Source organism: Hevea brasiliensis, chromosome 14 (genome assembly GCF_030052815.1).
Source record: "Hevea brasiliensis isolate MT/VB/25A 57/8 chromosome 14, ASM3005281v1, whole genome shotgun sequence".
Lineage (NCBI taxonomy): Eukaryota > Viridiplantae > Streptophyta > Magnoliopsida > Malpighiales > Euphorbiaceae > Hevea > Hevea brasiliensis.
In genome coordinates this window covers 65994591-66015156 of record NC_079506.1, presented here as the reverse complement: position 1 = coordinate 66015156, position 20566 = coordinate 65994591, and the positions used below count along the sequence as shown (strand labels likewise).

The window sequence follows — 20566 nt, the reverse complement described above, 5'->3', positions numbered from 1 at the left end:
TTTGTGCTTCGTCAAGTGTCTTGCTGGCATAGTAAATGGCATGGAGCTTTTTATCCTTTCTTTGTCCGAGTACTGCTCCAACTGCATAGTCACTTGCATCGCACATCATCTCAAATGGTAGCTCCTAATCAGGTAGTTGCATTATTGGTGCTGAAATTAAGGTTCTTTGATTCTGTTAAAGGAAACAAGGTAATTTTCATCAAAATCAAAGGGAACATCTTGACTTAATAAGTTAGTCAGTGGCTTAGCTATTTTGAAAAAGTCTTTAATGAATCTTCTGTAGAAGCCTGCATGTCCCAAAAAGCTTTGCACTCCTTTGATTGACGTTGGTGATGGAATCTTTTTAATAATTTCTATTTTTGCCCTGTCAACTTCAATTCCTCTTTCTGATATCAAATGCCCAAGAACTATACCTTCACTTACCATGAAGTGACATTTTTCCCAATTCAGAACTAGGTTTGATTCTTCACATCTTTGCAATACTTTGGATAAGTTAGCTAGGGAATCATCAAAAGTAGTTCGATAGACAGAAAAATCATCCATAAAAACTTCCATGATATTTTCAATATAATCGAAAAAAATGGCCATCATGCATCTTTGAAAAGTAGTAGGGGCATTATAAAGACCAAAAGGCATTCTTCTATATGTAAAAATTCCATAAGAATATGTGAATATGGTCTTTTCCTGGTCTTCTAGGTGAATAGAAATTTGAAAAAATCCTAAATACCCATCTAGATAACAAAAGTAGGAATGTTTTACTAGCCTTTCTAATATTTGATCTATGAAAGGGAGAGAAAAATTGTCTTTTCTGGTGGCACAATTCAATTTCCTATAATCTATGCATATGCGCCAACCAGTGACCACTCTAGTAGGGATTAATTCATTATTTGCATTTTGAATAACAGTTATCCCACCCTTCTTAGGCACTACGTGTACTGGACTAACCCATTTATCATTAGAAATTGGGTATATAATACCTGCATCTAATAGTTTTAGAATTTCTTTCTTAATGACTTCTTTCATGTTTGGGTTAAGTCTCCTTTGATGTTCAATAATGGGTTTACTGTTTTCCTCCATAGGTATCCTATGCATGCAAATTAAAGGACTAATCCCTTTTAAGTCTTATATTTTATACCCTATAGCCTTGCTATGGGTTCTAAGTACCTTTAACAATTTTTCCTCTTCTATTTCAGATAGGCTAGCATTGATAATAACAAGATATTTAGAATTTGAGTCTAAGAATGCGTACCTTAGCATGGAGGGGAGAGGTTTCAGTTCTACCTATTTGGTGTCTTCCTATGACTTGCTCTTGGGCTGTTCTTCCTTTAGCTCTTCCACCTTGAAAGGTTGAGCTAAGGGTAGGGGTGGATTAGCTGCTAAAGATTGTGTACAAGCTATAATTTTGTGTTCTCATTATCTATTATATGGCTGTGCACAACACATGCTTCAAGAGGATCTTCGGGATGTGCTTTATGAAATTCCTCTTCAACTAACTTATCAGTTATGTCGACCCTTAAGCATTCACCAGGTTCAAGTTTTTGCTTCATCGTCATGAACACGTTGAATTTCACTTCTTTGTCTCCTACCTTGAGAGTTAACGGCTCATTCTTAGCACCTATGATAGCTCTAGCAGTTGCCAAGAACGGTCTTCACAGGATGATAGGAATTTGAACGTCTTCCTCCATTTCTAAAACAAGAAAATCAACTGGGATGAAGAATTTTTCCACCTTGATGGGGATGTTTTCTAGGATCCCCACCGGGTATTTGATAGACCAATCAACTAGTTGCAGTGAAATTATTATGGGTTTTAGCTCTCCAACATCCAGCTTCTGACATATTGATAAAGGCATCAGGCTTACACTTGCACCTAGATCACAGAGTGCCTTGTCTATCTTCATGTTGCCAATAAGATAAGGTATGGAGAAGCTTCCTGGATTTTTTAGTTTTGGTGGCAGCTTGTTTTGTAATATGGCATTGCATTCCTTTGTAAGAGCAACAGTCTCATAGTCTTCCAGCTTTCTTTTCTTTGAAAGAATCTCTTTAAGGAACTTAGTGTAGGATGGCATATGAGAAAATGCTTCTGTGAAGGAAATGTTAATGTAGAGTTTCTTCAGAACTTCTAAAAGCTTTCTAAACTGCTTATTCAGTTTAGCCTTCTGGAATCTTTGGGGAAAAGGTAGAAGAGGTTGGTATGGCTCTGGTAACTTCTTCTTCTTCTTTGCTTCCTTTTCCTGTTCCTTTTTAGCTTCTTCTTCTTTTTCCTCTGTTTGGCTGTTAGATTTATCAGAGGTTTATGCAGTTGATTTTTCCTCTGATGGTTGCTTTTCTAACATCATGGCACTCCTCAAGGTAACTTTCTTACAATGTTCCTTGGAATTCATCTTTGGTTGACTTGACAATTTACTTGTAATGCTCTCACTTTAGGTAGTCCATACATTCCACTGTTCCGATCACTAATATCTGTTCGGATAGCCAGAATGTCTAGAACTACACTTAAACTAGAGTGAGTACTCATAAGAAGGGTAAGTAAAGATCGAGAAAAATTAAAGAAAAATAAAAGAAGTGAAGTGAAACTCAATTAAATGAGCCGGGGCTATGGAGATGGGTGACCGTACTGGGAAGCGACTATAAAGACAGTTGCCAACTCCAGACCCGTGGAGAAACTCTTTGAAATAAATAATGGGACTAAATTGACGGATTTAGGAGGTCTAAATGACAATAAAAATGTCAAAGAAAATTCAAGAAAATTAAGTTAAACGGTACAGATAAATATAACCCGATAAGTCTAACGAAGGGCAATTTGGTCATTTCACCCTCAGTGATGAATTTTAACTTAAATTTCAATTAAAAAGAGAGAGATTAAAATACACAAAATGAATTAAAATCATGAAATATGCAATGGAAAATGGGAAAAAGAGAAAAGAAAAGGAAAAGAAAGAATTAAAAATATAAGTACTAATTATGACATCATTAAAAATTTATACCCAATAGGAATTAGACAATCACATATATACATAGAGACAAATCCACTTAATTAGTAAAAAAAGGCTCATCTTCTTCATTTTCTTCTTCATAGCCGATTCACCTTGCTAGAAAGGTCTCTCCATTTTTCAAGCATCAAGCTTGAAATTCCTCCTTTCTTCACACCAAAACCTTTAAGTGTCTTCACAAAAATTTATCCCCACACCTTGGATAATCTAGTGGCAGCCAAGAAGTGAAGGAAAATTTAAATTTAGGCAAGGTCAAGTTGAGCTCCAAAGAGGTTAGTGCACTATATGAGTTTCTTCCTCCTTTTATAGTTATTAATATTCAAAACTAAGTCCAAATTTGCATGAAATTAAAAAGATTACCTTGAGTATATGGAACCCTGAATTCGGTAGCCACGAATTGAGTTGAGGTTTGATGATTTTGATGAAATTAATTGAGTCTATTAGTATTCTTGATGAATATATATGAAGATTAAGTTGATTGACATGTGTTTGCATGAGATTGTAAACTTTGAGTTAGGGTTTTGATATACCTTTGGGACTTTTATGTTATGGCTTGAAATTGGCTTTTTTTGACATGATTTATTGACCATTAGAAGTGTCATGTATGTTAAATGAAGTTTGGGAGTTGGAGGAATAGAATTTGGGAGTATTGATTTTCATGAGGGATTTTTGGACTTATGAGTCCAGTGTGAATTTTGAGCCATAACTAGAGTTGTGCTGCTCCAATTAGTGTGAGGCCAATTGGAGATGAAATTAGGGTCATAATGACCCATTTTTTATGAAGAGACCATACTCAAAACCTGTCCCTAACCTGGTCTAAAATTGGCTTGCATCTGGGTAACCAAAATCTGGAACTAGAAAAATGACCATATGAACAGTAATTATTCAATTGGCCATAACTCCCTCTAGGAAGGTCAGAATGACCTGGTTTTTATACCATTGGAAAGCTTGGACATAGGAGCACAACTTTCATGAAGAACACAGAACCCAGATCTGCCTCTAACCAAATCAAATTGCTAGCACAAATTAGGTTAACAAAACTATCTAGAACCAAACTGCCTAGAATTTCTGGACTTAGGCTCACCTGACCAGTTTTGGTAAAAATGCCATAACTTGGGCCAAAAAATTGAAAATGCAATGAAAGCAATTCCAAAATTTCCATAAGACATAAATGTACAATATTGAAGTTTTGACCAAAACCCAGAAACCAAGGGAACTAGGTCAATTGACTAGGTCAAGTTAGCATATAAATTCTGGAGATTGCCTAAGTGACCACTTGACCCTAGAACAGTGTTTATTGCATATCTCTCATTAGAAAACTCTAATTGGGATGAACCAAATTGTTATGGAAACCTGAGAAATAGGGATCCAATTTTGATTGAGAAACTTTCCTTAAAATTTGAGTGCAAGAACCCTAAAATGGGAGTCAAAATTCACTGACCTAAACCTGGAACCCTGAAGACACAGGGCACATGAGTCTAGACCAGTTATTGGACTATAACTCATCCTATATAACTTAAAAAATTGTAATTATTAAATTTGAGTAATCCTAAGACATAGGGTAACAATCGTTATGAAGAACATTAGGTCTAAAAGCGGCTGTAACATATCCAATTAATTAGATAAAGATGGACTCTAGAATCTGCCTGAATCTGGACCCAGAAAGAGACCATGAGCCAGTTGTGGTTATTCGACCATAACTTGAGTTCTAAAACTCCAAATGACATGATTCAAAAAGCAAAACAAAGAAAAGACATATCAGAACAACTTCCATGAGGAAAGTGTGGCCAAACAGTGGCCCCATCTTAACCAATTTGCTAGATGAATTTAGGACACCAAATCTGGACCTTAAGAAAGGTTCATAAAATGACTTGGCACATGACATGGAATGAACTAAAATAATTTGTTAAAAATAAGAATAACATGAATAGGCATGTAGTGGCATGGAAATGCTATGGAAACACAATTAGTACATACTATGAAATTATAAATAGTTAATAATTCTATTTTGCCCAAAGTACACCTAGACTTATTTATATAGCATGGATCGATTGGTATACCAATTAGGGACTACAGATTGCAGTACTGCCCACATGAATTGTCACACCTTATCCCTTGTAAGGCATGATATATTCCCGTAGCATACCTAATGAATTACTAAACTACACTACCAATAACCCATTAGTTATGCTAAAAAGGATTTTAAATAAATCATAACTTTTTATCTTATCAATTCTTTTTGCGAAAAACTGCATGGGAATAGTTAAAAGTCAATGTAAACATTATTTGGAAATAATAATAGACTAAATATTGCAAATGCTACATTTCCATATGTCTTAAAATAAAATACAAATAGTTACAAACTCAAAATACTTTAGTAATGCAGTGCTTTTTAATACAAACTGCTTAATGTCCGTACATCCATACATATAGATGCAAAATACATCCAAAGGAATCACAAGGGTATACCTAACGTAAATACCTACAATCAATACCAAAATGCTGCTTCCAAGTCTCTCACTCAGCAGCCTTCTCCTTTCCCTTTCCTGTGACAGCATAAATAGGCTATCGCTGAGTATATCACTCAGTGGTGCACAACTAATAACTTTAAAACTTAAAGTAAAACACAATTTGTCAAAGTATAATAAATCACTTTTTTCTTAAGCATGAAAACTTCACAATAGTTCTAAGTCCATAAGAGCCATTTATTGGAATAACATTTCAAATGAGAAATCACACTTCATAAATCACAATTCACAAAGCATTAGTGTAGCCAACATTAACACACAGTTCAGGCCATGACACAAAATTTTATGATCAGTGCCGTGTTGCACACCGCGACAAAGCAATCTCAACCTCACTAACCGTTATTAATGAGGGAAGGGCTAGCTAGCTAATGAGTACTCATGTAGTCTTACCTCACTAACCGTAATTAATGGGGGACATAATCAATATTAATTATCAACCCCAAGTAGCCATTACTACTGGGGAGTTTCGAAAGGGACTATCATGCTAACTGTGGTTTCAAAACAGTTTCCAAAAATTTCCCACTCAACAATCACATTTATAAACCAATAAACACATTTAAATTCATCATAATATCCAAATAAAGATGGCAACACCCAAATTTCTCAAATGCAAGAGAAAAACCATATTTCAGTCAAAGTTATAACACCCCTATTTGCATAGTCTGTTATATGTTACTATTTCGGTGACCGGTATCGATCCGGACAATTAAGAGGATTAGAACTGTGTTTAAGATAACTAGATAAGCCCTGAATACAAATAATTAATAATTGTCAATTAGTTAAGTATAAATAAGAAAAATAGAACATAAGAAGTTAAATGAGCCGAGAGTCACAGTGATGGGTGACCTTTTCGGGAAGGATTGCGAAGTCAATTTAAACTCAAATTTTGAACCGTAAAATGTGACGCCGCGGTCTTTAGGACTATTACGAACATAGTGCAAAAGAGAAAATCACGAAAAAGAATTGTTAAGGCAGTCAAATAATTAGGTCAGGAAGCCAGAAGAAATATTGAATTATTTGCAAACCGGGTTAAACCGGTGAGGGGCAATTTGGTCAATTGACCTCGAGAGTTAGCTCCTGACCTAACTGTCAAATAAAATTAGAGAAAAGAAAATTTCAGAATCAGAAATTAAATTAAAGAACTAATGGAAAAATAAATAAAAAAAGAGAGGAAAATAGAAAAGTAAAAAGTGATGACATCATGCATGACCTCATGCATGATGCAATAAATATATAATTAATAAATTTAATTAATTTGATTTTATGGTCTTCCATAAGACTAAAAACATAAAGAAAAGAAAAAAAAAATAAAATGGGAAAGTCTTCATTCCCGTCCATTTCTCTTTCTCCCTCTTTCAAAGCTCTCTCACCCTTAAAACTCCATTAAAGCTCATTTTGAGCTTGATCAAACTCTAAATCCCATCATAAAAACTTAAATTTCTATCATTAAACCTGGTATTCAAACCTTGATAAAGAGCTTGACAACAAAAAGAAAAAGAAAGGAGGAAGTTTTGAAGAGGTGAAAAATTCCAAGTAAGGTTAGTTTGATTTCTCTTTTTGTATCTTTATATTTATACTCAGGCAACTTGATTGAGTGATGATTTGTTGAAAAATGAAACAAAATGATATGTTAAAGGACTATATAGATTTTGGCCAGCAGTATGTAGGGTTGAGAATGAATGAATTTGATGCATTTGAATCGTTGTTTAAGTTGAATTATGTGTGTAGACAATGGATAGATGTTTAGAATGCATTAGGTTTGAATTTTATGAAAATTAGGGTTTGGACCTAGGGTTTTGGAAGACAAAAATGTGAGAATATGTTAAATGGTGTGTTTGACCTAGTTTGAGCTGAGAAATGGTCATTTGTGACCAATTGGTGTATGTTGGAAGTGTTAGAACCAAATGGAAATTCGAATTGAATGGGGGCAGTATGAAGGCAACAGGACCAAGGTCCTTTTGAGGGACCAAAACTAAAAATTTACAAGTCCAGTTGGTGTGAGGCTAATTGGGAATGAAAATAGACACAAAATGACACAATTTTCATTCAGGAATCATGCCCAAAAAGTGACCAAAACCTAGTGAACAAATTGAGCGTATCTGGATTTATGTAGTCTGACCTATACAAAATGACTAAATGAACAGTGTTTGTTCATTTGGCCATAACATGGGCTAGGTAGGTCTAAATGACCTGAAATTTTACCAGTGGACAGCTAAGATATAGATTTAAAACTTTTATGAAGAACAAAAATCCAAATTATGACCTTAACCAAGTCATTTGGCCACCCAAATTTGGTGACCTAAAACTACCAGAACCAGTTTGGTGCCCATAAATCTGGGTTAAGTCCAATCCGGCAGCCATAATTCAAATGGCTATAACTTGAGCTACAAAACTCCAAATGGAGTGATTCAAAAAGGAGAACAAAGTTAAGACAATGATGAACAATTTCTATAAAGAAAACTTAGCCAAATTCTAACAGCAACATGACCAATGAAACAGTGCAACATAGGACACCAAAACTGAAAATTTACAATTTTGCCTAAAAGACTTAGAATTTGAGAAAACAACCAAAACCAATAAATTTAGTAACCAAAATGTGGTATGTGGGTGAAGTTGGAATTCCCATACCTATTAAGCCTTAGAAAGTCAATAAATTGACTTGAATAGTATCGTGAATAGTAACCTCGAAATATAAAATTTAAAAAACGCTAAGTTTAGCATATTAAAGCTAGGTGTAAGTGAATTTGAATTTATTTTTGGATTTACGATGAGTTATGATACTGAAACACTGTGAAACTGTGTGTTTCAGTTGAAAAGAACACCGGGAAAAAACCCGAGGAACCGAGTCAAGGCTAAGAGGCGACTCGCTTAAGGTTTGTGCACAACTAACTATTTTGTTACTTTTCACTTCTAAATTGATTTGAACAAGTTTATTTTATGATTTATAATTTTGTTGTGTTGAGGATTTTAATTTGTTGAATGAAATTGTATGAATTAAATGTAAATTTTCTTGTGCATTTAAGGATTTGTTGCATGGTTTTGAGAATCGTAAATTTTAAGTTTGATGTGTTGCCAACCTTGAGCATGAATTTATGATAATTAAATATGTTGATGATTTGTAAACACTTTGTAAATAGAAATTGTTTTGAATATGATTTGAAACCACAGTTGACATGGCAAAATATGTTGTGAATTCTCATTAGCTTGTCTAGTGAGATATCTTCTCCACTAGATGGGGCGAGTTCCTTCCTCTCTGGCTTGTCAGTTGGGGAAGAGTTTGAATGAGTACTCATATATACTAGCTAGTCTTTGTTCCTCCCTTTTAGCCTCGGTTATTGGGAGAGTGTGAAATGTCGTGGTGTACAAACCGACATCTATTTGAATTTTGGGTCATGGGTTCAACTGTGTGAATTGTTGGCAACGCCCTTTAAATTATGCATAGTTTGATAAATTATGGTTGAAATAAATAATTTGTCAGTAATTCAAATATTTTTGTATTGTTTCGGGATTTAAAAGAAATATAGATAAATAGTTACTATTTGATCAAAATGTTATTCAAATGAATAATTTGCATGACTGAAAATATTGATTTCTGAATGTTATGAATTTTGAAGAATTTAGAAATTTTAAATTTTTATCTGTTATGACTTGTCAAGCATAACTTGTATTAAGTTTTAAATTATTAGTTTGTGCACCACTGAGTTCACCACTCAACGATAGCTTTGTATGCTGTCACAGGTGAAAGGAAATATAAAGCAGCTAAGCAAGATTACTAAAAGGCATAGTGAGACTATCTTCGGGTATATCATAGGTATACTCTTGTACTTTAGATTTTGATGTAATTCTATAATTGTATGTATGAAATTTACTTTGAGCAGTTGTACCAATTCTTTGATAATATATTTTTAGATTGTAATGAAATACAAATTATTATAAGGTTATCTTGAGATTTTATGTATTTATAAAGTTTGCACTACTAAATTTTTATTACTCCCATGAATGTAAATATTAATTTTGTTACCTTAATGAGAGGTTTCAATGTTTGATTTAATTTAAACTGTGGATTAAGTTGCTTGTGTTGATTTTTGAAATGAGATTGAATAATGGAGTTGCGATTGAGGAAAATATTGGGAGTGTCTTTATTTTCAGGTTTTGAAGAACTGTTTTCTCAAAATACAGACGGCACTCTGCCGAAATTTTTGTGAAAATTATGGAGATTTTAAATATCTAAAAATTTAATTTATGTTTGGACTTTAAATAAAGGTTTTTAAAATCTGAAAAAAATTTTTACCCACCAATTTAAAAATGAACGAAAATTGTTTTAAAATCTCTTGTAGTATATTTAATGGGTTACCGGTAGGCGAAGTATGGTAATTCATTAGGTGTACTACGGGAGCATATTACATCTTACGAGGAGTAGGGTGTGACATGTTTTAGTGGTATCAGAGCAAAGATTTTAAAGTAAATTTTGAACTGTGAATTTGAAATATTTTTCAATAAGTACAACTGCTCAAATGTTTGATACATATAGTACATTTACATCATAAATATGAACTAACGAGGAGAAATCTCCTTATGTTGGTTGTACAGAAAATAGAAAAAAAAATTCCTATGAATAGATATGGACAAGGGGGATAAAACGGTAGAGCAATCTGATACAGCTAACGTACAAAGAGAGGCCCCAATTTCGCAGAGCGTTGGAGGTCTAATTGCACCAGTCCCTCCTATGCAAATTACTGCACAAACGGCCCAACAGATGGCCATGTTCTTTCAGCAAATTGCTGATAATCTGTCAGCCCAGGCCCAAGTACAAACCCAACCCCCTCAAGAGCAGCATGAAAAAGAGAAAAGTCGGAAACCCATCGATCAAAGTTCGAGTAGTAATTTGGGAAAGAGAAAAGATTTTGAGGGACCCCGAGCTCCTAAGTATGACAGAGGTGAATCTTCAGGGCGGAGGCAATCAAGAACCATTCGTCAAAGAACCAGAAGTTCCTACCCTATCTGTATCTGTGATGTTTGTGGAAAATTTTGTGGGGGTATTTGCCATAGGGTCACTGGTGCCTGCTTTAATTGTGGTGGAATTGGACATTTCGCCTGAGATTATACTAGCGCACGTCGATTTATGCCACATACTATACCAGAGGAATAAGTTCAAGATTCTGATTTTAGAGGCTCATTAATAGTTAGTAAGGACAGAAGTAGAAGTAGAGACAACACTTCGGGTAATCCTCGCACAATGGACCAACCCGAGCAGAGAAATACATTAGAAAGAGGGAACGCCATGCATCGAGGGGAAGAAGCAGAGACTTTAGATGTAGTTGCTGGTATGTTCTTAACTTGTGAAAGGAATAATTATGTACTATTTGATTCCGGCTCTACTTGTTTATATGCTAATACTAAAATTATATGTTCTACTACTATTCCCTTGCATGGAGATAAGTTTTAATGTATTAGTAATTAGTCTTTTAGGATAAGAATTGCGATAATAAGCGTGATTGGAATTAATTTTGGAAAAGTTTCTAGTGAGAGACATCTCCTAGACTACAATAAATTATAAAGTTAATTAGTAAGCCTAATTAAGTAAGGCAAGAGGACCAAAAAGTAAGTTATAGCAATATATCTGCCCTAGATGGAAGTAAAGGTATTACTGTTGATAGATGTCAATAAGTATCAAAATCAAAATAAGTTTAAGATATTAGTGGATTTGAAAGAAATAAGACATAGGGAAGTTTGATCTATTGGGATGTATCGTAGTAACTATGCAATATTCTTGATATTTGTGCTGTAAGCTGCAGATTACAGTACTGACTTGAGATTTATTGTGTAGAGCTACGTACTACCCAATAGTACACAAGGATAAGAATAGTTACAAATGGCTTTCGCTTTGGTACAAAAATACTAGAATAGAATTTTATTACTAGAACTGAGTTTGAAAATCCTAATTTGAGATTTAAAACTCTATAATTAGAATATCAAAAGATCATGGTTGCAAGGTAGTGAGAGTTAAAGACTCCGTTACCCTAGCATGAATTACAGTACATCAAGAATTGTTATGGGACTAGAGATTTTAGCATAGTAAAAATTTAAAAATAACTCCTATAGGGCTAAGTAATCTAGTCTCCGATATGGGGTTTATAGTTGTTTTGATATTGCAATGGATCTTTTGCTCAAAGTTTAGTAAGGAATAGTATTCTATTTGTGTAGCAGTAAGACACAAAATATAATTTTGTTCTCCTAGAAGAGACAGGATGCTATGGATGACAATTATAACTTATAAAACAGTTAAGAAATGATGTTCTACTAATAATAGTAATTCGATAGGAACTAGTTGGCCAAGTATTCTTTAGGAAGAGCATAATTTTATTGTGCGAATCATAAGAATTAGATTAGAATTAAGGCGAAACTTTTGAATAGCATGGGAAAAAGGAGAGTCTAGTAGACTCCCTTCTTAAGATTGAAGAATTATTTATGGTTCAAAAAAAAAAAAAGGGTAATGATCGCAAACTAGCAAAAAATAAGTGATAGGATATCGGTAGATAAAAGAAAATATAAAAGTAAAAATTAGAATAGTTGGTGCAAATGTAATAAAGAAACGTTATGAATATTAGTTAAAGTGTTGACTAGAATGGTCAGAGGACCAAATCAAAGTAATATTGAAGTATAGTGGATTTATTAGGGACGATAAGAGGTGCTAAATTACGACTCGACAGTCAAGTTAAGGAAGAAGATTAGATTAAGAAATAAAATAATTAAAGTTAATTTGTGGAATGAAAGAAGGAAATAAATAGAACATTAAGAAATGAGAAAAACACTAGATGAGGAATTGCCACTAGGGCAAACAACCTACTTAAGACGCGTAACGATATCCCAAACTATTTTATCAAGAAGGAAATAAGTTAAACAAAAGCAAACATCAGTGCAAAATGGCACATAGGCCTTGGTCATAAATGGAGATGGTAAGATAATGGTTATGGACCTATGGCCAAGAAAGAGATAAGTAGTTCATATATGATCAACAAGGTCATTTAAAAAAAGAGACTACAAAGGAAAATAATTGCTAAAACAACAGCAAGAAAAGACTATTCTAAACTAAACTGAAGGTTGCATCAAATGATCAAGAGATTTGATAAGAAAAGAGTAAAACTAAGTTCTCACCCATAGGATCATACGAGGTCCTAGAAGAGAAGATCTACTAGCATACAGATTTGCTTACCTCTAAAATTGAAATGAATTTGAATTTAACTTCTGACAGAAGCTCATAAGAAACTTGGCACACGATGTGAGCAATCGATGAGTAAATAATATTGCTTAAAGTGCTAAGAAATCATCATTCAGGCCAGGAAGCTACTTAAGAGCGTGAATAGGACATGAGGAGACAGCACCCACAAGTGTTCAGAGACTGATACCAGGTAAAATTTCGAGGACGAAATTATTTTAAGGGGGGGGGGGGGGGGGAGGGGAGAATTTTAACACCCCTATTTGCATAGTCTGTTATATGTTACTGTTCCGGTGACCGGTATCGGTCCAGACAATTAAGAGGATTAGAACTGTGTTTAAGACAACTAGATAAGCCCTGAATACAAATAATTAGTAATTGTCAATTAGTTAAGTATAAATAAGAAAAACAGAATATAAGAAGTTAAATGAGCCGAGAGTCATAGAGATGAGTAACCTTCTCGGGAAGAATTGCGAAGTCAATTTAAACTCAAATTTTGAACCGTAAAATGTAATGCCGCAGTCCTTAGGACTATTACGAACACAATGGAAAAGAGAAAATCACGAAAAAGAATTGTTAAGCCAGTCAAATAATTAGGTCAAGAAGCCAGAAGAAATATTGAATTATTTATAAACCGGATTGAACCGGCGAGGGGCAATTTGGTCAATTGACCCCAAGAGCTGACTTCTGACCTAACTGTCAAATAAAATTAGAGAAAAGAAAATTTCAAAATGAGAAATTAAATTAAAGAACTAATGGAAAAATAAAAAAAAAAAGAGAGGAAAATGGAAAAGTAAAAAGTGATGACATCATGCATGACCTCATGCATGATGCAATAAATATATAATTAATAAATTTAATTAATTTGATTTTATGGTCTTCCATAAGACTAAAAACATAAAGAAAAGAAAAAAAAATAAAATGGGAAAGTCTTCATTCCCGTCCATTTCTCTTTCTCCCTCTTTCAAAGCTCTCTCACCCTTAAAACTCCATTAAAGCTCATTTTGAGCTTGATCAAACTCTAAATCCCATCATAAAAACTTAAGTTTCTATCATTAAACCTTGTATTCAAATCTTGATAATGAGCTTGACAACAAAAAGAAAAAGAAAGGAGGAAGTTTTGAAGAGGTGAAAAATTCCAAGTAAGGTTAGTTTGATTTCTCTTTTTGTATCTTTATATTTATACTTAGGCAACTTGATTGAGTGATGATTTGTTGAAAAATGAAACAAAATGATATGTTAAAAGGCTATATAAATTTTGGCCAGCAGTATGTAGGGTTGAGAATGATTGAATTTGATGCATTTGAATGGTTGTTTAAGTTGAATTATGTGTGTAGACAATGGATAGATGTTTAGAATGCATTAGGTTTGAATTTTATGAAAATTAGGGTTTAGACCTAGGGTTTTGGAAGACAAAAATGTGAGAATGTGTTAAATGGTGTGTTTGACCTAATTTGAGCTGAGAAATGGTCATTTGTGACCAATTGGTGTATGTTGGAAGTGTTAGAACCAAATGGAAATTTGGATTGAATGGGGGCAATATGCAGGCAGCAGGACCAAGGTCCCTTTGAGGGACCAAAACTGAAAATTTACAAGTCCAATTAGTGTTAGGCCAATTGGGAATGAAAATAGACATAAAATGACACAATTTTCATTCAGGAATTATGCCCAAAAAGTGACCAAAACCTAGTGAACAAATTAACCAAATCCGGATTTTATGTAGTCTGACCTGTACAAAATGACCAAATGAATAGTGTTTGTTCATTTAGCCATAACTTGCGTTAGGTAGGTCTAAATGACCTGAAATTTTACCAGTGGACAGCTGAGAGATAAACCTAAAACTTTTATGAAGAACACAAATCCAAATTATGCCTTTAACCAAGTCATTTGGCCACCCAAAATTGGTGACCTAAAACTGCCAGAACCAGTTTGGTGCCCAAAAATCTGGGTTAAGTCCAATCTGGCAATCATGATTCAAATGGCTATAACTTGACCTACAAAACTCCAAATGGAGTGATTAAAAAAGGAGAATAAAGTTAAGACAATTAGGAACAATTTCTATGAAGAAAACTTAGCCAAATTCTAACAGCAACATGACCAATGGAATAGTGCAACATAGGACACCAAAACTGAAAATTTGTAATTTTGCCTAAAAGACTTAGAATTTGAGAAAACAACCAAAACCAACAAATTTAGTAACCAAAATGTGGTATGTGGGTGAAGTTGAAATTCCCATACCTATTAAGCCTTAGAAAGTCAACAAATTGACTTGAATAGTGTTGTGAATAGTAATCTCGAAATATAAAATTTAAAGAACGCCAAGTTTAGCATATTAAAGCTAGGTATAAGTGAATTTGAATTTATTTTTGGATTTACGATGAGTTATGATACTGAAACACTATGAAACTGTATGTTTCATTTGAAAAGAACACTGGGAAAGAACCCGAGGAATCGAGTCAAGGCTAAAAGGCGACTCGCTTAAGGTTTATGCACAACTAACTATTTTGTTACTTTTCACTTCTAAATTGATTTGAACAAGTTTATTTTATGATTTATAATTTTGTTGTGTTGAGGATTTTAATTTGTTGAATGAAATTGTATGAATTAAATATAAATTTTCTTGTGCATTTAAGGATTTGTTGCATGGTTTTGAGAATCGTAAATTTTAAGTTTGATGTGTTGCCAACCTTGAGCATGAATTTATGATGATTAAATATATTGATAATTTGTAAACACTTTGTAAATAGAAATTGTTTTGAATATGATTTGAAACCACAGTTGACATGGCAAAATATGTTGTGAATTCTCATTAGCTTGTCTAGTGAGATATCTCCTCCACTAGATGGGGCGAGTTCCTTCCTCTCTGGCTTGCCAGTTGGGGAAGAGTTTGAATGAGTACTCATATATACTAGCTAGTCTTTGTTCCTCCCTTTTAGCCTCGGTTATTGGGAGAGTGTGAAATGTTGTGGTGTACAACACGGCATCTATTTGAATTTTAGGTCATGGGTTCAACTGTGTGAATTGTTGACAATGACCTTTAAATTATGCATAGTTTGATAAATTGTGGTTGAAATAAATAATTTGTCAGTAATTCAAATATTTTTGTATTGTTTCGAGATTTAAAAGAAATATAGATAAATAGTTACTATTTGATCAAAATGTTATTCAAATGAATAATTTGCACGAATGAAAATATTGATTTCTAAATGTTATGAATTTTGAAGAATTTAGAAATTTTAAATTTTTATCTGTTATGACTTGTCAAGCATAACTTGTATTAAGTTTTAAATTATTAGTTTGTGCACCAATGAGTTCACCACTTAGCGATAGCTTTGTATGCTGTCGCAGGTGAAAGGAAATATAAAGCAGCTGAGCAAGATTACTAAAAGGCATAGTGAGACTATCTTTAGGTATATCATAGGTATACCCTTGTACTTTAGATTTTGATGTAATTCTGTAATTGTATGTATGAAATTTACTTTGAGCAGTTGTACCAATTCTTTTATAATATATTTTTGGATTGTAATGAAATACAAATTATTATAAGGTTATCTTGAGATTTTATGTATTTATAAAGTTTGCACTACTAAATTTTTATTACTCCTATGAATGTAAGTATTAATTTTGTTACTTTAATGAGAGGTTTCAATGTTTGATTTAATTTAAACTGTGTATTGAGTTGCTTGTGTTGATTTTTGAAATGAGATTGAATAATGGAGTTGCGATTGAGAAAAATATTGGGAGTGTCTTTATTTTCAGGTTTTGAAGAACTGTTTTCTCAAAATACAGACGGTACTCTGCCGAAATTTTTGTAAAAATTGTAGAGATTTTAAATATCTAAAAATTTAATTTATGTTTGGACTTTAAATAAAGGTTTTTAAAATCTGAAAAAAATTTTTACCCACCAATTTAAAAATGAATGAAAATTGTTTTAAAATCCCTTGTAGTATATTTAATGGGCTATCGGTAGGAGAAGTACGGTAATTCATTAGGTGTACTACGGGAGCATGTTACATCTTACGAGGAGTAGGGTGTGACAAAAGTAAACTTGTTCAACGTAAACTCATTCAAATAAACACATTCCAAAACAATTTAGAAGTTTAAAATATGAAGAAAAGGTTAGTTGTGCACAAACCTTCAATGCTCTCCTTTCTCTTTACTCACTATTCCTTGTCCATTCCAACTTCTTTTTCTACTGAAAACACACAAATAGAATACCTCAATACCAATCTCAATTGCTGCCAAAAACTCATTACATGCATGTCTAATGCATCCCAAGTTAGCTTTGCAAATTTTAGAAAATTTTGGTTTTGGACAGCTTGGTGCCCCAATCTTTCAACCCAATTTTTACCTAGTTTCAATCAAAATTTGGTGAGGTGTTCTTCATGAAAATTGTTCATCTGGGTCTTAACTTTATTTTCCATTTTGAATCACTTAATTTGGAGCTGTGTAGCTCAAGTTATGGCCAAAACACGGTTACTATTTACGTCACTGTTCATCCTGCAGTTTCTGTTCTAGCAGATTTATCGATCCAACTTCGTTTAGCAATTTGATCAAGTTAAGTCCACAATTTGGTCTAATGTTCTTCATATGAAATGTTCTACTATGTCTTAGGTTTTTATCGATTCAAAAATTGCCTAAATCGGAGTTTTCTAAAGAGAGTTATGGCCATGCAAAGTTTACTGTTCATATGGTAAATCTACAGATTTCTAGATTTCTGCAGATTTCCAGATTTCTGCAGATTCGGTGATTTAACTTTGCTTAGTAATTTGATTGAGTTAAGTCCATAATTTGATCAGAAGTTCTTCATATGAAATATTCTATTATGTTTTAAGTTTCTATCGGTTCAAGAATCACCTAAATCGGAGTTTTCTAGAGAGAGTTATGGCAATGCAAATTTTACTATTCATATGGTCAAATTCTGCAGGTTCCAGAATTTTGTCTCTAAGTTCAAGCCAAGTTTTAGGCAATTTTTGGGCAGTTTCTGGGTTAGGTCTCTTCATGAAAATTCTAGCCCTATGTCTTAAGTTTTATTCCCAATTGGTTTCACACCAATTGGAATTGTGTAGCTCAATTTGTGGGCTCTCAAACACACTGAACTTAGTGTGCAAATTTTGCCCTAGGTTTAATTTTTCATTTCTTCAATTATTCCCACTAACCAACCTCAATTTACATTTAATTCACTCAAAATGACTATAATTTATCATTGACACATCAATGACACTTCCTAGCATAAACTCCACAATTTTCAAATACCAAAGTTTGCAATTTTCCCTAATCCTACCATTTCATTACCTCCATTCATTAGCCCAATGTCAATTCAAACTAAATAAACCTCAAATGATAATGATTTAACACTACACACTCCAATTTCACTCTCTAGCACTAAAGCTCCAATTTTCCCATGAACCCTAATCTCCCATAATTAAATTTATACACATTTCATGCAATTTCTTTACTCTAATCATGCATACTACTTCAACTAAGCTTGATTACATCATCATTTTCACTAAAATACATCAAACCCTAATTTTTCTCCAATTTAGCTAAAACCGTAGTTTAGATTCCATACATGTTTTCTTTCATTTTTTTATGAAATTTCATGCTTTCTCATGTAAATTCATCAGACCCAAACTTGATTCAAAGCATATTTGGTTAATCAAGCATGAAAGAGAGAGCTTACATCGCTTGATAATTTTTCCCACTTCCAATCTCTTCCAAATCTTGTTCTTCTTGTTTCAATCTCTCAATCAAAGATCTCTTTGATGTTTTCTTTTAGTGGGCTATGGAATTTATGAAGGGAATTTAAATTTGGGAGGGGAAATCAATGAGGGGAAGAAGTGGAAGAAGAAGAGAAAAAGAGAGAGAGAGAGGAAGAGAGAGGAGAGGGTAGTGGCACCTTATGAAAAAAAAAATGAAGAAGATATTTGTCTTCTTTTATATATATATATATATATATATATCCCTAAAATTAGTTTATTAAAATTATGAATTTTAATTGTGTCATAAGGATAATTAAACTTAAATTTTTATTCCCTTTTTTTTTTTTACATTTGCACTTAATTTTTCCTTTTAATTAAATAATTAAATTTAATTATCAAAAGCCCATAAGTCCTTCATTTTAATTTTATCATAATAGAAATGAAAGTTTAAGTTTTCATTTCTTAAATTTTCCCTTACATATTTTTACTTGAATTTTTCTTCAATTTTTACCTCATAATTCAATTCATTAATTTCATTTAATTTAATTAACATTTTGGTCAAAAGTCAACTCTTGAGGTGAATTGATCGAAATGCCCCTCATCGGGTCATAATCCTTCTTTTTATAATACCTGATGAGTCATTAGATTTTTTTATTCACTTAAATTTTTATTGTGTCTATCTCAATTAATTTTCCATTTATTTTTGATCCTTAAGGTATTCTTTGAATAGTACTAGTCACAGACAAAAAATGGTACTATTCATAACTAAGAGGTTCGGGGTGTTACATGAATGATCATTGATAGACAACATATGTCTAAGATGGTTGTTCTACTGGCTTTATGTCTGCCCGTTGGCCACAGTGCCTATTATCATTACTAGCTTTATGCCTGCCCGCTGGCCTAGTGCCTGACATGACTATGGTGTACTTGATAGACATATGGATGTCTAACTAGTATACTCCCGTGTATCCAGTCTTTATAGTCTATCATAGGTTATATGGGCACAGATATGTGTAATACACTTTAAATTTAAATAAGTACATGAAGAGAGTACTAATATGGGTATAATAAGATTGAATATATAATATATGAATAAAATGATCCCGATAAATTTTTTGCTATCAAAGTTTCATAAATATGTAATTACTTCAAAAATTTAGTAAGATTTTATATGGAACAATTATTTCAATTATTATTATTTTTTTCAATTATTGTACCACTAAGCAAAAATGCTTAGCGCGATAGATTTTTTTCTCGCGTAGGTACAGGAGACCACCAGCAGCAACAGCAGTAGTAGCAGAGCACAGATAGAGAGTGATCAGATTTGCTAGAGTGTTGGTCACCTCATTAGTCATTTTGGTAGGGCTCATGTATATATATGTGTTAGATGTTGCATTTTGATTATTGTACATAAGTAAATGTTGTAAATTGTTTTGGGACAAGTAATTAAATTTTTGGATTGTATTTAATTTGAACATTATTGTATGTAAATATTATATCAATGAAGTGAAATTTATTTCTTGAAAATTGATGTAAGCAATGAGAAATGATGTGATGAATGGATATATGAAATGGATATAAATTGTTTTTAATAGGTAAATAAGAAAACCCGCCATGCACTAATAAAATAGAGGAGACTTTGTCTGGGTCTCCATAAAAATGAAATGGGATAAAAAAAAAATTTTCACAAGTAAGATAATATAATTAAATAGACATTAAATTAATATTGTACACGACAAGACAGGATAGGGTGCTCCGGCACCGAATGTAGAACACCTTGCTCGACTACACTGTAGACGGATGAGGGGTGTTACATTGCTAGCATCCTTGCTTGAAGAACTTCCCTGCTGAGCAATTTGGTTTTCAAGCATCTTGTTGTGGGTGGTTAGTTGGTCCATTCTGGAAGTTAACTACTTTATCATTTCATTTTGCTATTGATGGGCTGCTAGGAAGCCCGCCATCATGGATTCCATAATCAACTTTGATTCAGGCTGTTGTGGTTGAGGAAGTGGTAGTGGCTGTGCAAGGTTTTGTCCTCTATTCTGAAAACCTGGGGGTACTAGTGGTCTGTACCCTTGCTGCTTGTTCATGGGCTGATTCTGTGAGTTGGACCATGAGAAGTTAGGGTGG

At 33.2% G+C, this 20566-nt stretch overlaps 1 protein-coding gene across 1 annotated transcript; it reads right to left on the bottom strand.

Annotated features, from left to right (window-relative positions):
- Window positions 1–1649: 1649 nt before the first annotated feature.
- LOC131172967 (uncharacterized) lies at window positions 1650–19791 on the bottom strand. Its single transcript, XM_058134603.1, has 2 exons — window positions 19703–19791; window positions 1650–2271 (listed from the first exon to the last, which is right to left on the bottom strand). The coding sequence occupies exons 1-2, from the start codon at window positions 19789–19791 to the stop codon at window positions 1650–1652; spliced, it is 711 nt and encodes a 236-aa protein (XP_057990586.1).
- Between the last annotated feature and the right edge of the window lie 775 nt (window positions 19792–20566).